General features: G+C 33.7%; 1 protein-coding gene across 1 annotated transcript in view; it reads right to left on the bottom strand.

Moving 5' to 3' along the window:
* Positions 1-898: 898 nt before the first annotated feature.
* ERCC8 (ERCC excision repair 8, CSA ubiquitin ligase complex subunit) overlaps positions 899-14795 on the bottom strand; it is a 55936-nt gene continuing 42039 nt past the window's right edge. Inside the window, exon 12 of the mRNA XM_051991078.1 lies at positions 899-1151. Within this exon, the coding sequence (XP_051847038.1) occupies positions 1083-1151 (69 nt within the window). The 3' untranslated portion in view covers positions 899-1082. The remainder of the gene's footprint in view (positions 1152-14795) is intronic.

The following is a 14795-nucleotide window of genomic DNA, read 5'->3' on the forward strand; positions in this document are numbered from 1 at the left end:
TTATTTTTGCAACTAGAAAGAGCTATAAAACCTATTGCTTTATAGCTTCACTTCCTATCCCTTTATCTATGCAGATCAAAATTCCATTCCTTGGCCACCAGTTCTGTGTTATATTCCCCTATTTACAGTATGTAAGTTCCTTGAATAGAGCAAATAGAAGAATTTGTGTTTACAAGGCCCAGTACAGAGTAGACTCTTAATATTGATGACTAACATAAAGACAAATTTAAATATTAAATTGCTATGCCAAAGCATCCTTTATTTATTTATTTATGAGACAATGAGGGCTAAATGATTTGCCTGGAGTCACACAAACAATAATTGTCGGGTCCTCTGGACAGCTCTATCTTGCTGTACCACCCAGCTACTTCTATGCCAAGTATCTTATTCAGTGTCACATAGAAGTCATAGTAAAGTCAAAACTGGAACTGAAGTGACTTTAATTCTATTGTTTTATATTATAGGTAGTCCCAGTATTTTGTTGCAAATTCCTTTAGGGCTATAAACTTAAGCTGTACTTTGCAGTCATTCAAAAAGTGCACATCATTCAAAAAATGTGGATGACTGTTTTTTCTTTCTTCTTGGTTAGGTTGAGAAACTCCTATAAAGTCTTCTGTGGCTATGATATTCACAAAATAATGATTCACATTTTTATATCACCTTAGAGTTTACAACACACTTTCCTCACACTAATCTGTGTGAGGTAGATAAGTACACATATTATTGCCCTCATTTTTTAGACTTTTTAAGGGAGGAAATTTAGGTTCAGGGAGGCCAAATAGCCACCCTCTAGGCAAACATATAGGATGTGAATCCAGGCTTTCTGGTCACAAATCCAGTACACTCTCTACTCTCAAGAGAAGTATGAAAAGCAAAGAAATGAAATTTCATTAGCTGGTACTTTATTCAATTTTTCTTTATTCATTTTAGACTTAAATACAAAAAGACAAAAAAAAAGAGCACTTCCATTTTCTGATATTTAATTCTTACAACTTTACAAAATGACTCGATAAAAAGTTTTATAAATTTCAAGATTCTCATCAATGGAGAGCATTAAAGTTACTTTTACTCTATCAACTAATTCATCCTTCTTCATCACTGCTGCTCCATGCATCTTGAAATGCTGGATTTTTCTGGGAATGAGATACAACCTAAAAGAAAAGAAAAGTTCTCATTTATTTTCTTCCTTAAGTTACCATGATAGGAAGAAGGTAATAAGTGAAATATGAGTATGATTTAACTATTAACACAAAGTATACAAAAAAAGGGTAAAGATGATTTCCTAATTCAAAAGCAAAAGAGAAAATTTAGACAAGAGAATTTTAAATAATTTAATAACTAAAGAATGAAAATTTATACAGATATAATAAATATTAGGCAAAAGAGATGAAACTATCAAGTAATATGACGGATTTTAAAAAATACATATAATGTAATTTATACACCCATGTGACCACAGTACCCTTCAAAATTACCACATGGAAATAAAAGAGTATGCTCATTTCAATGAGCTGTAGCTCAAAATATCTGGGAATTCCTCTCATGCAAATCTTGTTATGGGTCTTTGGATTTCCTCAAGGGAGAGGGATCCCTATTGTGGGAAAGTAGATATGTCCTTTGGAAATTGGCAAAAGTAATTTGCTGTATTATTGGATAAATCACGAGCATAGTCAAGCTGGGATATAATGGGTTTTGGTTTAAAAAAAAAAAAAGAAAAGAAAAGAAAAGCAGGTATGAACATTGGAGTCAAAGGATCTGAGTTCAAATCTGATATCTCACTCTCCCTGAATGATCTCAGACAAGTTACTTAGCCTTCTTGTGGGCTTCAGTTTCCTCCTATATAAAATGAAGGAATTGGGCTCAGATGGAATTTTGGGGTTCCTTCTATCCTTAGTTTTGTAACCCTAAGATTCATTAAAAATTTTTTTTTCTGGCCAGGCAATTGGGATTAAGTTACTTATTGAGGGTCACAAAGCTAGTAAGTATTACATGTCTGAGGCCAAATTTGAACTCAGATTCCTGACTGAAGGTTGATGCTCTATCTAGGATTCATTTTTTTTTTTTTTAAGATTACTCTCCTCATATATCCTCCCTAGACAAAACTGAAGGGATAGTTAGGTGATGTAGCAGATAGAATACCAGACCTGGAGTCAAGAAGATTAATATTCTTGGTTTAAGTGTGGCCTCACATGTTGTTAACTGTGCAGTCCTAGGCAAGTCACTTAACTTTGTTTGCATCACTTTCCTCATCTGTAAAATGAGCTGGAGAAGTAAATGGTACTTTATGTACCAATGACACATCCATCACTCCAGTATCTTTACCAAGAAAACCCCAAATGGGGTCACAAAGAGTCAGACACATTTGGAAAATGACTGAACAATAAAAACAAAGACAAATTTGAAGAACGAGGTGTTTAAATAGAAAGTCTAGAGGGAAAAACGACTATTTAAATAAGAAAAAGAAGTCTAGAAGACCTATTTCCACAGTTAGTACTATGAGAGAATAAACCCTCATTATCACATGCCTGGGCTAGTTGAATAATTAAGGTCAATAATCACAGGTCAATGCACCTTAACTTCATCCTCTTGAATTTATGTTCACAAAATGGCCAGACTTGTCTTCTGAATGCCCATGTGACTCCATTGTTCACAAATCTTTTGTGGGTTTTTGCTATCTACTAAGTAAATTTCAAATTCTTCTGCTCAATACTCAAAGCTCTTCATCATTTATCACCTTTATTTTCCAGTCTTATCTTTTATTTTTTCCATAAATGCTACATTTTGGTCAAATTGAACCACTCCTGGTCCCCAAATATAATCTCTGTTCTCCCTCTGTGCTTTTTATGGTTTTTCTTCCTATTCACCTTTTTATACTTATTTAAATGTCTTTTTTAAAAGTCCAGTTTAATTATTCCTCCTTCCTACCTCCCAACCCCTCAGAATTCCCTAATTTCCAACAGATGTTTACAATCTGCTGACTTAAGCCCAACAAATAGCATTTTGTTTTGGAATTCTCACAAGTGTTGATCATATGATAGTGGGTTTTATAATGATTTGGGTTTGTTTCTTAATGCTTGTAGCCATCATCCCTGCCTTCACCACTCTTTCTAGCAAGCTGCAGCACTACACTGACTGATGCTGTTTTGGGGGCTATTAAAAATTGACAGCCTTTTTTGGATCATGATTGCCCTCAACTAAAATTTACTTACAACATGTAGACTAAAGAACATTACATAAACATGCATCATCAATAATAATATATTAACAAAAGCATTCTACATATATGTGTAATATAAAGAGCAAAAGCGTGGTGAATATGGGGCTCTGAAGTCAGAGGATCTACTTTCAAATCCTACCTCTGAAGTTTACTTAGTAATTGTGGTACAAGAAGAAAGCTGCCTGACTTCTTAGGGCTTTCATTTGATATTTCTTCTAACTGTAGATCTGTGATCCTACACATTTATAAGTTATTTGCCCCTCTCCCTTCACTCTCCATTAATAAAATCTCCAATAAATTATTAATTTCTGGCACTGAGAAATTAGCAAAAAGGTGATATGATCTGCCATTCATGTAGGTAATTTTTATATGCATGATTAAAATGAATCAGCATTCACAATACAACGAATACATCTTTTTTATGTTTTCTTTTTATCATTATAAAAATTGAATTACTTTGTCCCTCTCCTTCCTGCTCCCCACCACACACAAATTCCCAGTGTCTCCAAGAAAGATTTGTCTACAGAGAATGTAAATTCCTAGAAGGCAGAGATTGTGTCCTTAGATACTATTAAACAACTCACTTTTAAATGGCTAATTGAAGAAGCACCGGGTACCTTTTGTTTTTCAGAGATCTTGGGCATGATTGTCAGAAAGCATCTTGAACATTCAGTTCTGTCCACATTTTTGTGATAAGGTGTATACAGAGATGATGTAGTTTAATAATTCTATATGCAATTATCTTAGGTGAATTTTCTAATTTAGAGCACTCATTAATGCAATCTAGACCTAAACACTATAGAAATCCCTTTACCATTTCATTTTTAAAGTATAATTTCTATCATCAGTACAGATATTGAATTACAAAACTGAAATGTTAGCAATCTCAAACCTCATGATTTCATGCTCTTTATAATAAAGCCAAATAGTATTTGTTACAATATATTCTCCTAATTTCAGCAGGCATTTATTTGCTCAACACCTGAAATAAATTTAATTTCCTCCTTTTACCAGCTAGACCCCTTGTAGCCACTTGAGAAGAACATGGACAAGAATTACAGAGGATGAAAAGGCTGAAATGACTTTCTATCTGCTCATTAGAGAGAATTTTCAAATGGATGACATTATTGAGCCACTTGAGAACTGAGAGCCTCTTCCTTCTAGCATCTTAATTTTTGTAGGATGGAAATTTAGGTTTGCAAAAATTGTTGAACAGCCTTAAAATAGGCAGAAGATTCTGTTCTTATTCTGGTGGTGAAACAGTTATTCTTACTCTTGTGAAAATTGTAGATCTAAGATATTGTAGTGATCAAATGTAAAACAATGGGGGTGCTGAATATGAGTAGAGCCAATGTATGGTAAAAATTCCTACAAGTCTAAATGGTTTTGGAATTTATATGTACTATTTTGAGTGGGGTCCTATATAGATAACCTTTTCTTGACATGTACCTACATGGCATCAATATCGTGATTATAATGTCTGCACCCCTAGAAATCTTTCAAAATAGAAATTGTTAACAAACATGAGCCTAATTCATATTAATATGATGTGGCATATAACAATGAAAATAATCATGAAGTTTTAATAATCTAATCAGAATACCTTATAAGGGTACTAGGTTTACATGCCTAAAAGTGAAAGCCATTGAGTGTGACTTGTTTTATTTTCCCCCTAGTCTATCCTCTGCTTGCTTTGCTTTATTTCTGCTGTTGTTATAAATGAAATGTCTACAAGTAAGTACTGGAAAAGGAGTTTTACTCTCAGAAGTGCTGATATAATTGCGTAACTGGGAAATAAACAGAAACCATCAGCGGCATACAGCTTTTTACTAAATTAAGCAATTTAATTTTCTTCCAATATCCTTTTTATACATAAGTCACAGTAGATTTACTTTTAATTTATTTTTATTGTTTTCATTTGGCAAGCTATTCTTATGCTATTTAACATCATCTACTGTGTTATAACTTGGGTTTAATATATATGGTAGTTCCAGCACAGTAGGATATACTTATTAAATAATAATGTAAAACAAATGGTTAACCTAAATTATTTGACAATTTTTTTCAAAGTAGAAAATTCTCTCATTTGAGGCAGCTGTATGCTAAAAACTGATCAAACCATAATAAACCAAATTAGACAGGTGTTGAAATCTGTAAGTAGTCAAGTGGCATTTGGCCAGCCACTTGAAAATTCATCAACATGTGCTTTCTTCCTCCCTTTCATTTGGGAAAAGGCCAAGACAAAACAATTCACAACCTCAATACTATGGCCAAGTATCTTATTTGTAAATTTAGCTATGAAATATTAAGACAGTGGCTGTAAAAAACACTATCATTCACATAGTTAATATATTACCACAAAAATCCTCTTTCATCCTGATGGTTTAAATAATGCTATTTTCATTGAGGAAGAATACATTTTATAGTAACAAATATGGTTCCATCCCAAATTTATTTCATTTTTATTTTGTAGAAATATATTTAGTTTTAAATGCACTCTAAGTAAAACTTAATTTAAAGATGTTTCTAATTGTGATCATTTGTACTATTAATTTTGTCGTGTTATCACTTTTACTCTTTCAAATTTTAGGTGTTAATTCAGAAATTTCCAGATAACTAATCAGTATTATTTGGTGAAATGATCTTTGGTGAGCAGGACAATATTTCAAAAAGTAGGAAAAAAGCAGATGCTACTATATCTTGAGGCAGGCAGATCACACAGTCTTTGAATAGCACTGGTACTTAACAAATGCTCATGGAAGGAGAGAGACAGACAGAGACAGAGAGAAATAACAAGAGAGAGGGACAGAGACAGAGAGAAACTGAGATAGACACATACAGAGACAGAGAAAATAAGAGAAACAGACTGACAAGATAGAGAACGAGAAAGAAAAAGAAAGAGAGAGAGAGAGAGAGAGAGAGAGAGAGAGAGAGAGAGAGAGAGAGAGAGAGAGAAGAAGGCAGACGTTTCATTACTATGTATTTATTCAAAGTGAGTCATTAAAGGTAATGGCAAATCTTTTTGAAAGATTGGGTACTCTGAAACTTTATTAGTCTTAAAAACCTTCTGCAAAAAACATGAAGCATCGAAAAGAACCTGAAAAAATGTTAAATCCTAATAATCAGAGAAATGCAAATTAAAACAACTTTGATGTTATGATCTTATGCCCATGCAGCCACCAAAGAAGCTAAAAAGTGGGGAAATTCATTGACGGAAGAAATGTGAGAAGAAATACATACTTACACATGGCTGGTATAGCTATGAATTGGCTCAATCTTTATGAAAAACAAATTTGGAACTTTGTAAGAAAAGTTTCAAACTCCTTGACTTGAAGATTCCCATAGCCATGTTCCAGGAAGATTACTGATAGCAAGAAAAAACTCATCTGTATGTTTACTTCTGGCCTTTCTCTTTTATATTTTATCCCACACATTTCAGCCACATTAATTTTCAAATTAAATAATATTTTACATTTCACCTTAAATATGAGGCTAATTAAATCAAAAAGTGCTATTGCTTACATACAACTTCAATCTACCGCTCTCATTAAACTGGATCCTTCAACTCAGTAAACAATAGAAGAGATATACTACCTGGAAGATACATGCTACTTTTCCCTAAATCCTTATCCTTATGAGAACTACCTAACCTATTTCCCCCCCCCCTTTTTTTTAGCTCAGCTCATAAGTGCCCTTGGAACACGAATTCTAGTGTAACAAATTCTCCATTAATCTTAAATTTTTCTTCAGCAATTCCTTAATCTTCTTGATGAAAGTGAAATCTGGATTTTTCCTGGGAATAGCATATCCTTTGTCACCTAACTATGGTTACCCATTTTCCCATTCTTCCTGATTCACAAGACCTGGATGGAGGGATTTGAAAACTCTTTGCTATCTATTGCCTCCAGACTATTCTTCTGTTGCTCTCCTTTGAAATCTGTGAAATTTTCCTTTTTTTTCGTGTCACTCTATTAATTTCCTTAATGACTTTAAGAACTTTATCACCATCTGGAACCAAAGACCCCAGGACATCAATATTCATGTTGTCCCCTCTAATATCCAGATCATATACTTCCTTTACCTCAATTTCAATAATCCCATTCCTACTTTCCATTTAACTATCAAACCTTTATAATCTCACTTTAAACCTTGATATCTAATGATAGCATCCTCAAAGATAATGAATTTTAAAATTTTATTCTCTAATACCGTTAAAAACATCAATTGACATTTATATAACATTTTGTATATGTGATCTCATTTGATACTTGTAACTATCTTTGAAGTAGGTATCATAGCTCTTATTTTATTTTATAGATGAAGAAACTGATTTCAGAATGGTTAAATGGTTTGTTTCTGATCACACAATTACCAAATGTCAAAAGTACGATTAGATGCTAGGTCTCCCCTAGCTACTAAATACAGAGCAATTTTCACTATACCATGCATATGACCCTTAAACTGTATGTTATTGGACTATTTGACTACCTCTCAATGTCTTACTACAATTACACTACAATGTGTGACCATTATAATCTCTGGTCTTCAGCCTGTCTCTTCATGTAGTGTATCTCTCTAGTTTGGGTCTTCCTTGCATTCAAAGCCATTATAACCCTTGTGATATGCCATTAACAATGTGCTAACTACTATCCCAGAATAACTTTTGGGATAGTTCTTTCTATGGACTTTCTAAGCCTATAATTTGCAGTCAATGTGCTGACTTGTCCTAGTAGAGAATGTTTCAATCATAGATGTTATTTCTATGCTTTTTCCTATCCTTATATGTGCAAATCACAAGTATATGTTCCCCTTCATTTGTCTTGGTACCTCCCTTCACAAACTATCATAGTTTCTTAAAATAAATGATTAATAATCTTTTTGGTGAATTGAACTGGTTACACTTTTAATAGAAACTTTAAAACACACCAAAAGGATATGCTAGAACTAAAAGAAAAATAAAAAACAAACAAACAAAAAAAAATAAATAAAACTGGCAGCTGGCCTCTCATATAAGTATAAGAACAGGTTGACATGTGTTCTTTTTAAGGTCATCTCTTTCCCAGTCACCATTAGAAAATTAAATTCAACCCCAGTAATTCTTTGTGTCTATATTACATTGAAATCTGAAGTTGAAACAGGTAATAAGAGAAACACAGCATAACAATGTAGCAATCTTGATAATATACAAAAAGGGTAAAATATTACATATACCCAGTGTGATTTACTTTGAAATTCAGACAAGATTCAAGTAATGACATTCAAAAACACAGAAAATACTGGAAATCAGATTCATTAGTATCACTGAATTTTAAAGTTGAAAAGGCCCTATACATCAGTGATCTCCATAATAAGGGCTGTGGAGTGACCTCAGAAAATGTGCAATAATGAGTCATAGGATGGAAATACAGTTCACATACAAGAATGTACTGGTAAATCTTTAATAACTAGCTCTCCAAAAAAAAGTTTATATACATTGTATCACTAACATTTTCTCTCTCAATTTGATAATCAACAAAACAAGTTCTGATTTGTAGCATTTGCTGATTTCTGAGGTGTAAGTGTTCATACTGAACATCTAACAATCAGCTCCTGAGGGTGACAAGCTGTTTGACTGGCTCCAACATTTCCCTGCCATCACAGTCTTCCAGTGATAGATTTAGGTTTCTCTTAAACACAACCATATCTACCCAAATTCCCAAAGATTCCCCAGTTCAATCCCTTCCCTCACTCATAGAAGCTACCAATATCTAATAATTCAATCAACTATTCAACCAACTCTGGTAGCTCCCTATAGACTTTAGGATCAAATGAGATTTCATCTTTATCTCATTCTTTTAAAATTACAATTTTTAAAATTGTTTAACATACATGATTATTAGTACTCTAGTTTTTGGAGAGGAGAGGCCTTCAGATTAGTTCTAGATCACATCTTTCCCCAAACTTCCAGCTATATTCTTGCTGTAATTCCAAAAGGATCTATTTTTCCCAATGGTTGTGGGAGATCTCTGGCCAAGGGATGGATATGGATGCTTAAAAGCATTGCTATCTTCCCTGACAATGTTCCCTAAGAATCACTAAACCTGTAGATGAACTCTCTTATATGTATTATTTCTCTCAAATTGAATCTGATCCCTTTGAGAACTGGGACAATTTCACATTTCTAATTCACAAAGCTCATAATAAGCACTTAATAAATGTTTTCCATTCCAATCTATTAGTACAGCACTATATGGATATAATTCAAAAACCAATATAAACTTATGGGGATATATAACAAAAAATTTGTTATTAAGATGGATGTATGATCAGCAAAATTTGGAATTCACGGATCTAGGATATCTCTCACATTGTAAAAGAAGGTCCAAGAAAATTAAATGAGTTAATATGGTTAAATGGGAGAGCTTAAAGTAAAACCCAGAACTCAGAAGTCTTCTTCTAGATCAGTGCTCTTTTTATAAAGGATAATTCTAATCTAAAATGACAGATTTTTCTAACAATTCAAAAGTTAATAAAGGAAGAAAATAAACTCATTAGAACTCAATTTTATAAATAATTTATTATGACGATTTACAAAATTAATTGAAATTGTATTGAATGATAAGCACTGCACCTGAACTGGAAACTATTTAAGTACTAAAGCATCTGAGCAAAGCTCTAGAGGTAAGAAAGTATTAGGCAGTTTTCAAGTTATATAATCTAATCCACCTGCCCCCCAAATTCTACTTCATCGATAAATTTAACACTTTATTTTACAAAGCAAATATTGCTAAGAACATAAAGAAAACAGGAAGTAAACTCCATTATATTTTATACTCTTTTCAATATTTTCCATCTTGTTCTTCATAATACACTTGACACTGTCTGTCTTAGATTAATATGTGTAGTGTTGATTTTTAGAAGTTAACTCAGAATTGATGCCTTTTTTGTTACTTAAACATGCTATTTTAAGTGAATAAACAACAGAGAAGGTCTGCTGCCTTGAAACAAATCTTGCTAATTATTGACAGGTTCACCCATTAATAAGTAGATTGATTATTAGCTGATGAATTCTTTCCTTATAATGACCTATTAGACAACCACAGTTTTCAGAAAGATGAATTTAATCATGGTATTCCAAATGTGAGGTTTTTGTTCAATGACTAGTACAATGACAAATAGATTACTGGAAAAAAATGGAACCACATTAATACTGATATTGTCACAAGGCCATAAGATAAGAGGAAGCTGTAATTAAAGGAAAAGTTGGTTCAAAGAAGCCAGAAGAGTTAGTTTCATTGTGCTCCCAAAGGCAATATTAAATTATTTCATTAGAAATTTAGTTATACTGCTTTAAAATATTTATGATAAACATAAACAAAATCTCTCTACTTGCTCATCTTTTACAACAGACTTTGAAAAAAATCTGTTGTAAAAGATGAGCAAATAGAGAAATTCTAAGAAGAATTTGCCAATATTTCTCCACCCCAACCCTGCAATTGAATATATTCTTCCAGAAGTGAGTCAAAAGGTGCTAGAAAGGGAGGTCCTGAACAGCATTCTCAAAAAAACAAACAAACAATAAAAAAACCTGTCTTAACAGTCAAGAAATTACTGATGTGGAAATCATATTAAGATGGAATATAGACATTTAAATAGACAATCAGCACCTCAGAATGTTAATGTAAAGGTCCAGATCATCAAAATTAAAAAGGCATTAAAGGCGTAGAGTCAGGAAGACTTGAATTAAAATTTGGCTTCAGAAAGTAGCTGGGTGACTAGTCAATTTACCTATATGTAAAGCACTCTGCAAATCTTAAAATGGTATGTGAATACTAGTCACTGTTATAATTGCCATCATTATTTGGAGTTTTAGGGCCAGATTCAAATCTTGCCTATGTAACTTATGACCTGGGAGATCTCAGCCATGACACCTCATCTTTTGGGACTTCAGTTTCATCATCTATAAAATGAGGGATTTTGATTCAGTGAGGCAGCTGGTGGTGGTGCAGTGGATAGTGTTCAGGAAGATCTGACTTCAAATTTACCACAGCATTCTCAACAAATTGTCATCAACCCCTGCTGAAGCTTTTCATAGTATATCTCAGGCTAAAATTAATCTCTTTCTAGCTAAACTTCTAACTGAAAAAGAGGTTTTGAATGTCATTATACTGCTCTGGTGTGGTGAAGTGCCTAGTGCTGATTCTATTCCATTTGAGATTTATAAGGTAGAAGATTCACTGCACTTACAAAAGCTGATTGAAATCTTTTAGGTGATATGACAAGAAGAGGTTATTATCCCATAAAAGTTCAAGGATGCCTCCACTATGCATCTCTATAAAGGAAAGGGGAAAAAGTTGGTAATGGGATTGGGGACTAAGGAAGAATTGTCTTTCTCTAAGCTGTCACTACAGGCAAGATTCTTGCCAGTGTCCTCCTTAATAGGCTGATTCTTCACCTGAAAAATGGTCATCTACCTGAGAACTACTGTGCTTTCAGAAAGGGCCAAAAAATAATCAATACAATCCTCTGACACTGTTAGTCATGAGGACCTGTGGAAGAAGATGGCAAAATCTGGTTGCCTGGAGAAGTTCAACTGTATTGTGTGACAGTTTCACAATGGCCTATTTGTACAGGTCTGGATACCAAACAATGTTCTCATACTTTACCAATTACCAATGGACTGAAGCAAAACTGTGTGCTTGTGCCCATGCTTTTTTAGTATGATGTTTTTGGTGATGCTATCAAATATCATCAATGATGACAAAAACAGCATGAACGTAAACTACCAAATGTATGGTAAAATATTTAACTCGAAAGACTACAAGCCAAGACCAAAGTGGAAGAATCGGTGTGCAACTTTTTGCCTGCAGATGATTGTGCACTCAATGCAGCTTCTAAGGCTGAAATGCAACAAAGTATGGATCAATTTAATGTCGCTTGTGCTAATTTTGGCCAAACAATTAACACTAACAGATTTTCCACCACCATATCATCCATATGTGGAAACACGGGTTACAGCAAATAAAGAAAATGGTATACTTTCCGGAGAGGTACACATTAATAATGAGATTGATTCATATATTAATAAGAGTTAACTCATTATTTGGAAAGTTCCGAAGCAAAGTGTGGGAGAGAAGATACTGCCTACCAAATTGAAGGTCCACAGAACCATCATGCTAATGTCATTGTTGTCTGCCTATGAACAATATACCAGCATCATGCCAAGAAACTGAATCACTTTCATCTGGATTATTTTAGGAAGATTCTGAAGATCACCTGGCGAGATAAAGTACCAGACCTTTGTTGTCTTTTTTTGTGGGGTCCTTTTTTGAGCTGAACTGCCAAGTATTCAAATCCTACTGCAAAGAGCACAATTCTGTGGGGCTGGCCACATTACTCAAATGCCAAAAATGTTGCCTAAAAGATTTTTATGGATAACTTACACATGGCAAGTGCTCACAGGAAGATCAGAGGTATCTCTGGAGAAAAATGAAATTGATTATAAGTCATGGGAGAAACTTCCATAAGACCACACAACATGATAGGGCCTGTGCTGTGCTCTATGGGCAGTGTAAAATTGCTGTATTGCTCACAAAAGAAATGTGAGATGCATGAATTTAGAGATATCTCTGCTCCAAATGTTCAATATTGGTCTATATCTTGTTTTGACATAGTAATATAAGTCTGGTCTTCTTCAAACATTAAAGACAACAACCAACTAATCCATAAGCTTTTGTCCTATATTTCTCCACTCTTTTATGGCTATTCCTCTCCTTAACAACTCTCTCCAGTCTTATCTTCCAACCTCATCACTCAACTGAAATTATTCACTCCAAAGTTACCAGTAGTCTCTAAATTGTCAAGTCTAATGGTCTTTTCTCAATCATTAGCTTTCTTGGCCTGTTTGCAGCTTCTTTCACTCTTAATCTCTTCTCACTGATAATTTTCTTTCTAAGTTTTGTGATAGTCCTCTACCCTGGTTCTCCTTCTACTTGTCTGATGACTTTTGTTTCCTTTACTGGATGTTTTTCCAGGTCACACTTCACCTGGTTTTTCCAAGCTCAGTTGTGAGTCCTCTTCTTTTATTCTGTTATTTTATTTGTTAATTTAATTCACATGTATACAATTATCTTCTCTATGTTAATGATTCTCAAATCTAATGATTTCCCTCTGTTCACCAATTTATCTTATTTATAGCTTGTTTATAGCTATATTAATAGAGTTAATTAGACTCATTAGACTGTGAATTCCTTGAAAGCAGAATTTTTTTGCCTTTTCTTCCATTCCCACCATTTAAGATAGTGTCTGGCACATAGTAGGGGCTTATTAAATGTTACTGGCTAAATGGCAGATATACAAGCAAGTTAGCCATGTATTAGCTCTCTGTGACGTTGGAATAATAGTTTTAAGTTCTTTAAAATGACAGCACTAACTTATTAATTTGTTCTGCAGGAGTTGCTTAATATTTCTTCCTTTAAAATTTCTCTACTATCTTTACTCATCTTTTCTTTTTAAAGAGAAAGATGTTGCTGCTCCTCTTCCTTTCAAAACTTGTTTATTCCATTAGATCTTATCTGGGATAGTACATAGAGTACTAGAGATGGAGTCAGGAAGACTGACTTAACTCTCTTTCTCTGATACTTACTAGCTATGTGACCATGGGCAAATTCCTTAATATGTCTGAGTCTCAGATTCATCATTTCTAAAATGGTAACAATAGCATCTGTAGTATCTACCTTACAGGGTGGTTGTGAGGCCCAAAACAGAATTTTTGAAAAGTTGCACAGCAAACTTTAAAGATCACCACTACCACCACCACCACCACCACCATCATCATTATCATCATCATTTTTATTCCATCTCTCTTTTGCATCTTCAATTCAACCCTGGCAACTTCTCATTGGCTTAAGACTTTCATAATATTCTACAATAACCCATAATTCTATCCCCCACCCCAAATCCTCAACATCACCATCAATGAAAAATGTCTCATTAATACTAAGTCTATAATGGTTTTCTCCACTTCCTGACCGCTCAATTTTCAATATTTTACAGTCATTTACTCATTCTAATTAAATTGTTATCCTGAAACTGATCAATGAACTTATATCACTAATTCCATCCTCCAAAAGTCCTCATCTTTTCATTTATATTAATGTTACATTTGTTGATCACTCCTTCCTTCCTGCAACTTTTTTCTCCTTTGTCCCTTTCCTGACTACATGCCTATCTATTGATCACTCCTTTTGTGGACTTCATCATCCTTTTCCTTTACTCCCACAGTAATGGTTCTCCAAACCTTTCTCTGGGCAAGTCCACCCACTCCATATCAGTTGTCCCTTGATGACTCAAAGACAGAACCTCACAGAATCAAATAAACATGTTTAGGCTGAATTGAAATCGGTAAGGACTATCAACTTAAGCTTAATTTGTCAAAGTGAAATATTCTTTTTCTAATTATTAATCCATTCCAAGGCTTTTCATTTAGCCTGTTCTAAAATATGCTACTACTCTGAGTACTATAAATTGTATAGTTACTATCAAGTATTTGAATGATAAAGGAATAGGGATTAGACCTGTGATTTCATTGATATGGGGA

This window comes from Antechinus flavipes, chromosome 1 (genome assembly GCF_016432865.1).
Source record: "Antechinus flavipes isolate AdamAnt ecotype Samford, QLD, Australia chromosome 1, AdamAnt_v2, whole genome shotgun sequence".
Taxonomy (NCBI): Eukaryota; Metazoa; Chordata; class Mammalia; order Dasyuromorphia; family Dasyuridae; genus Antechinus; species Antechinus flavipes.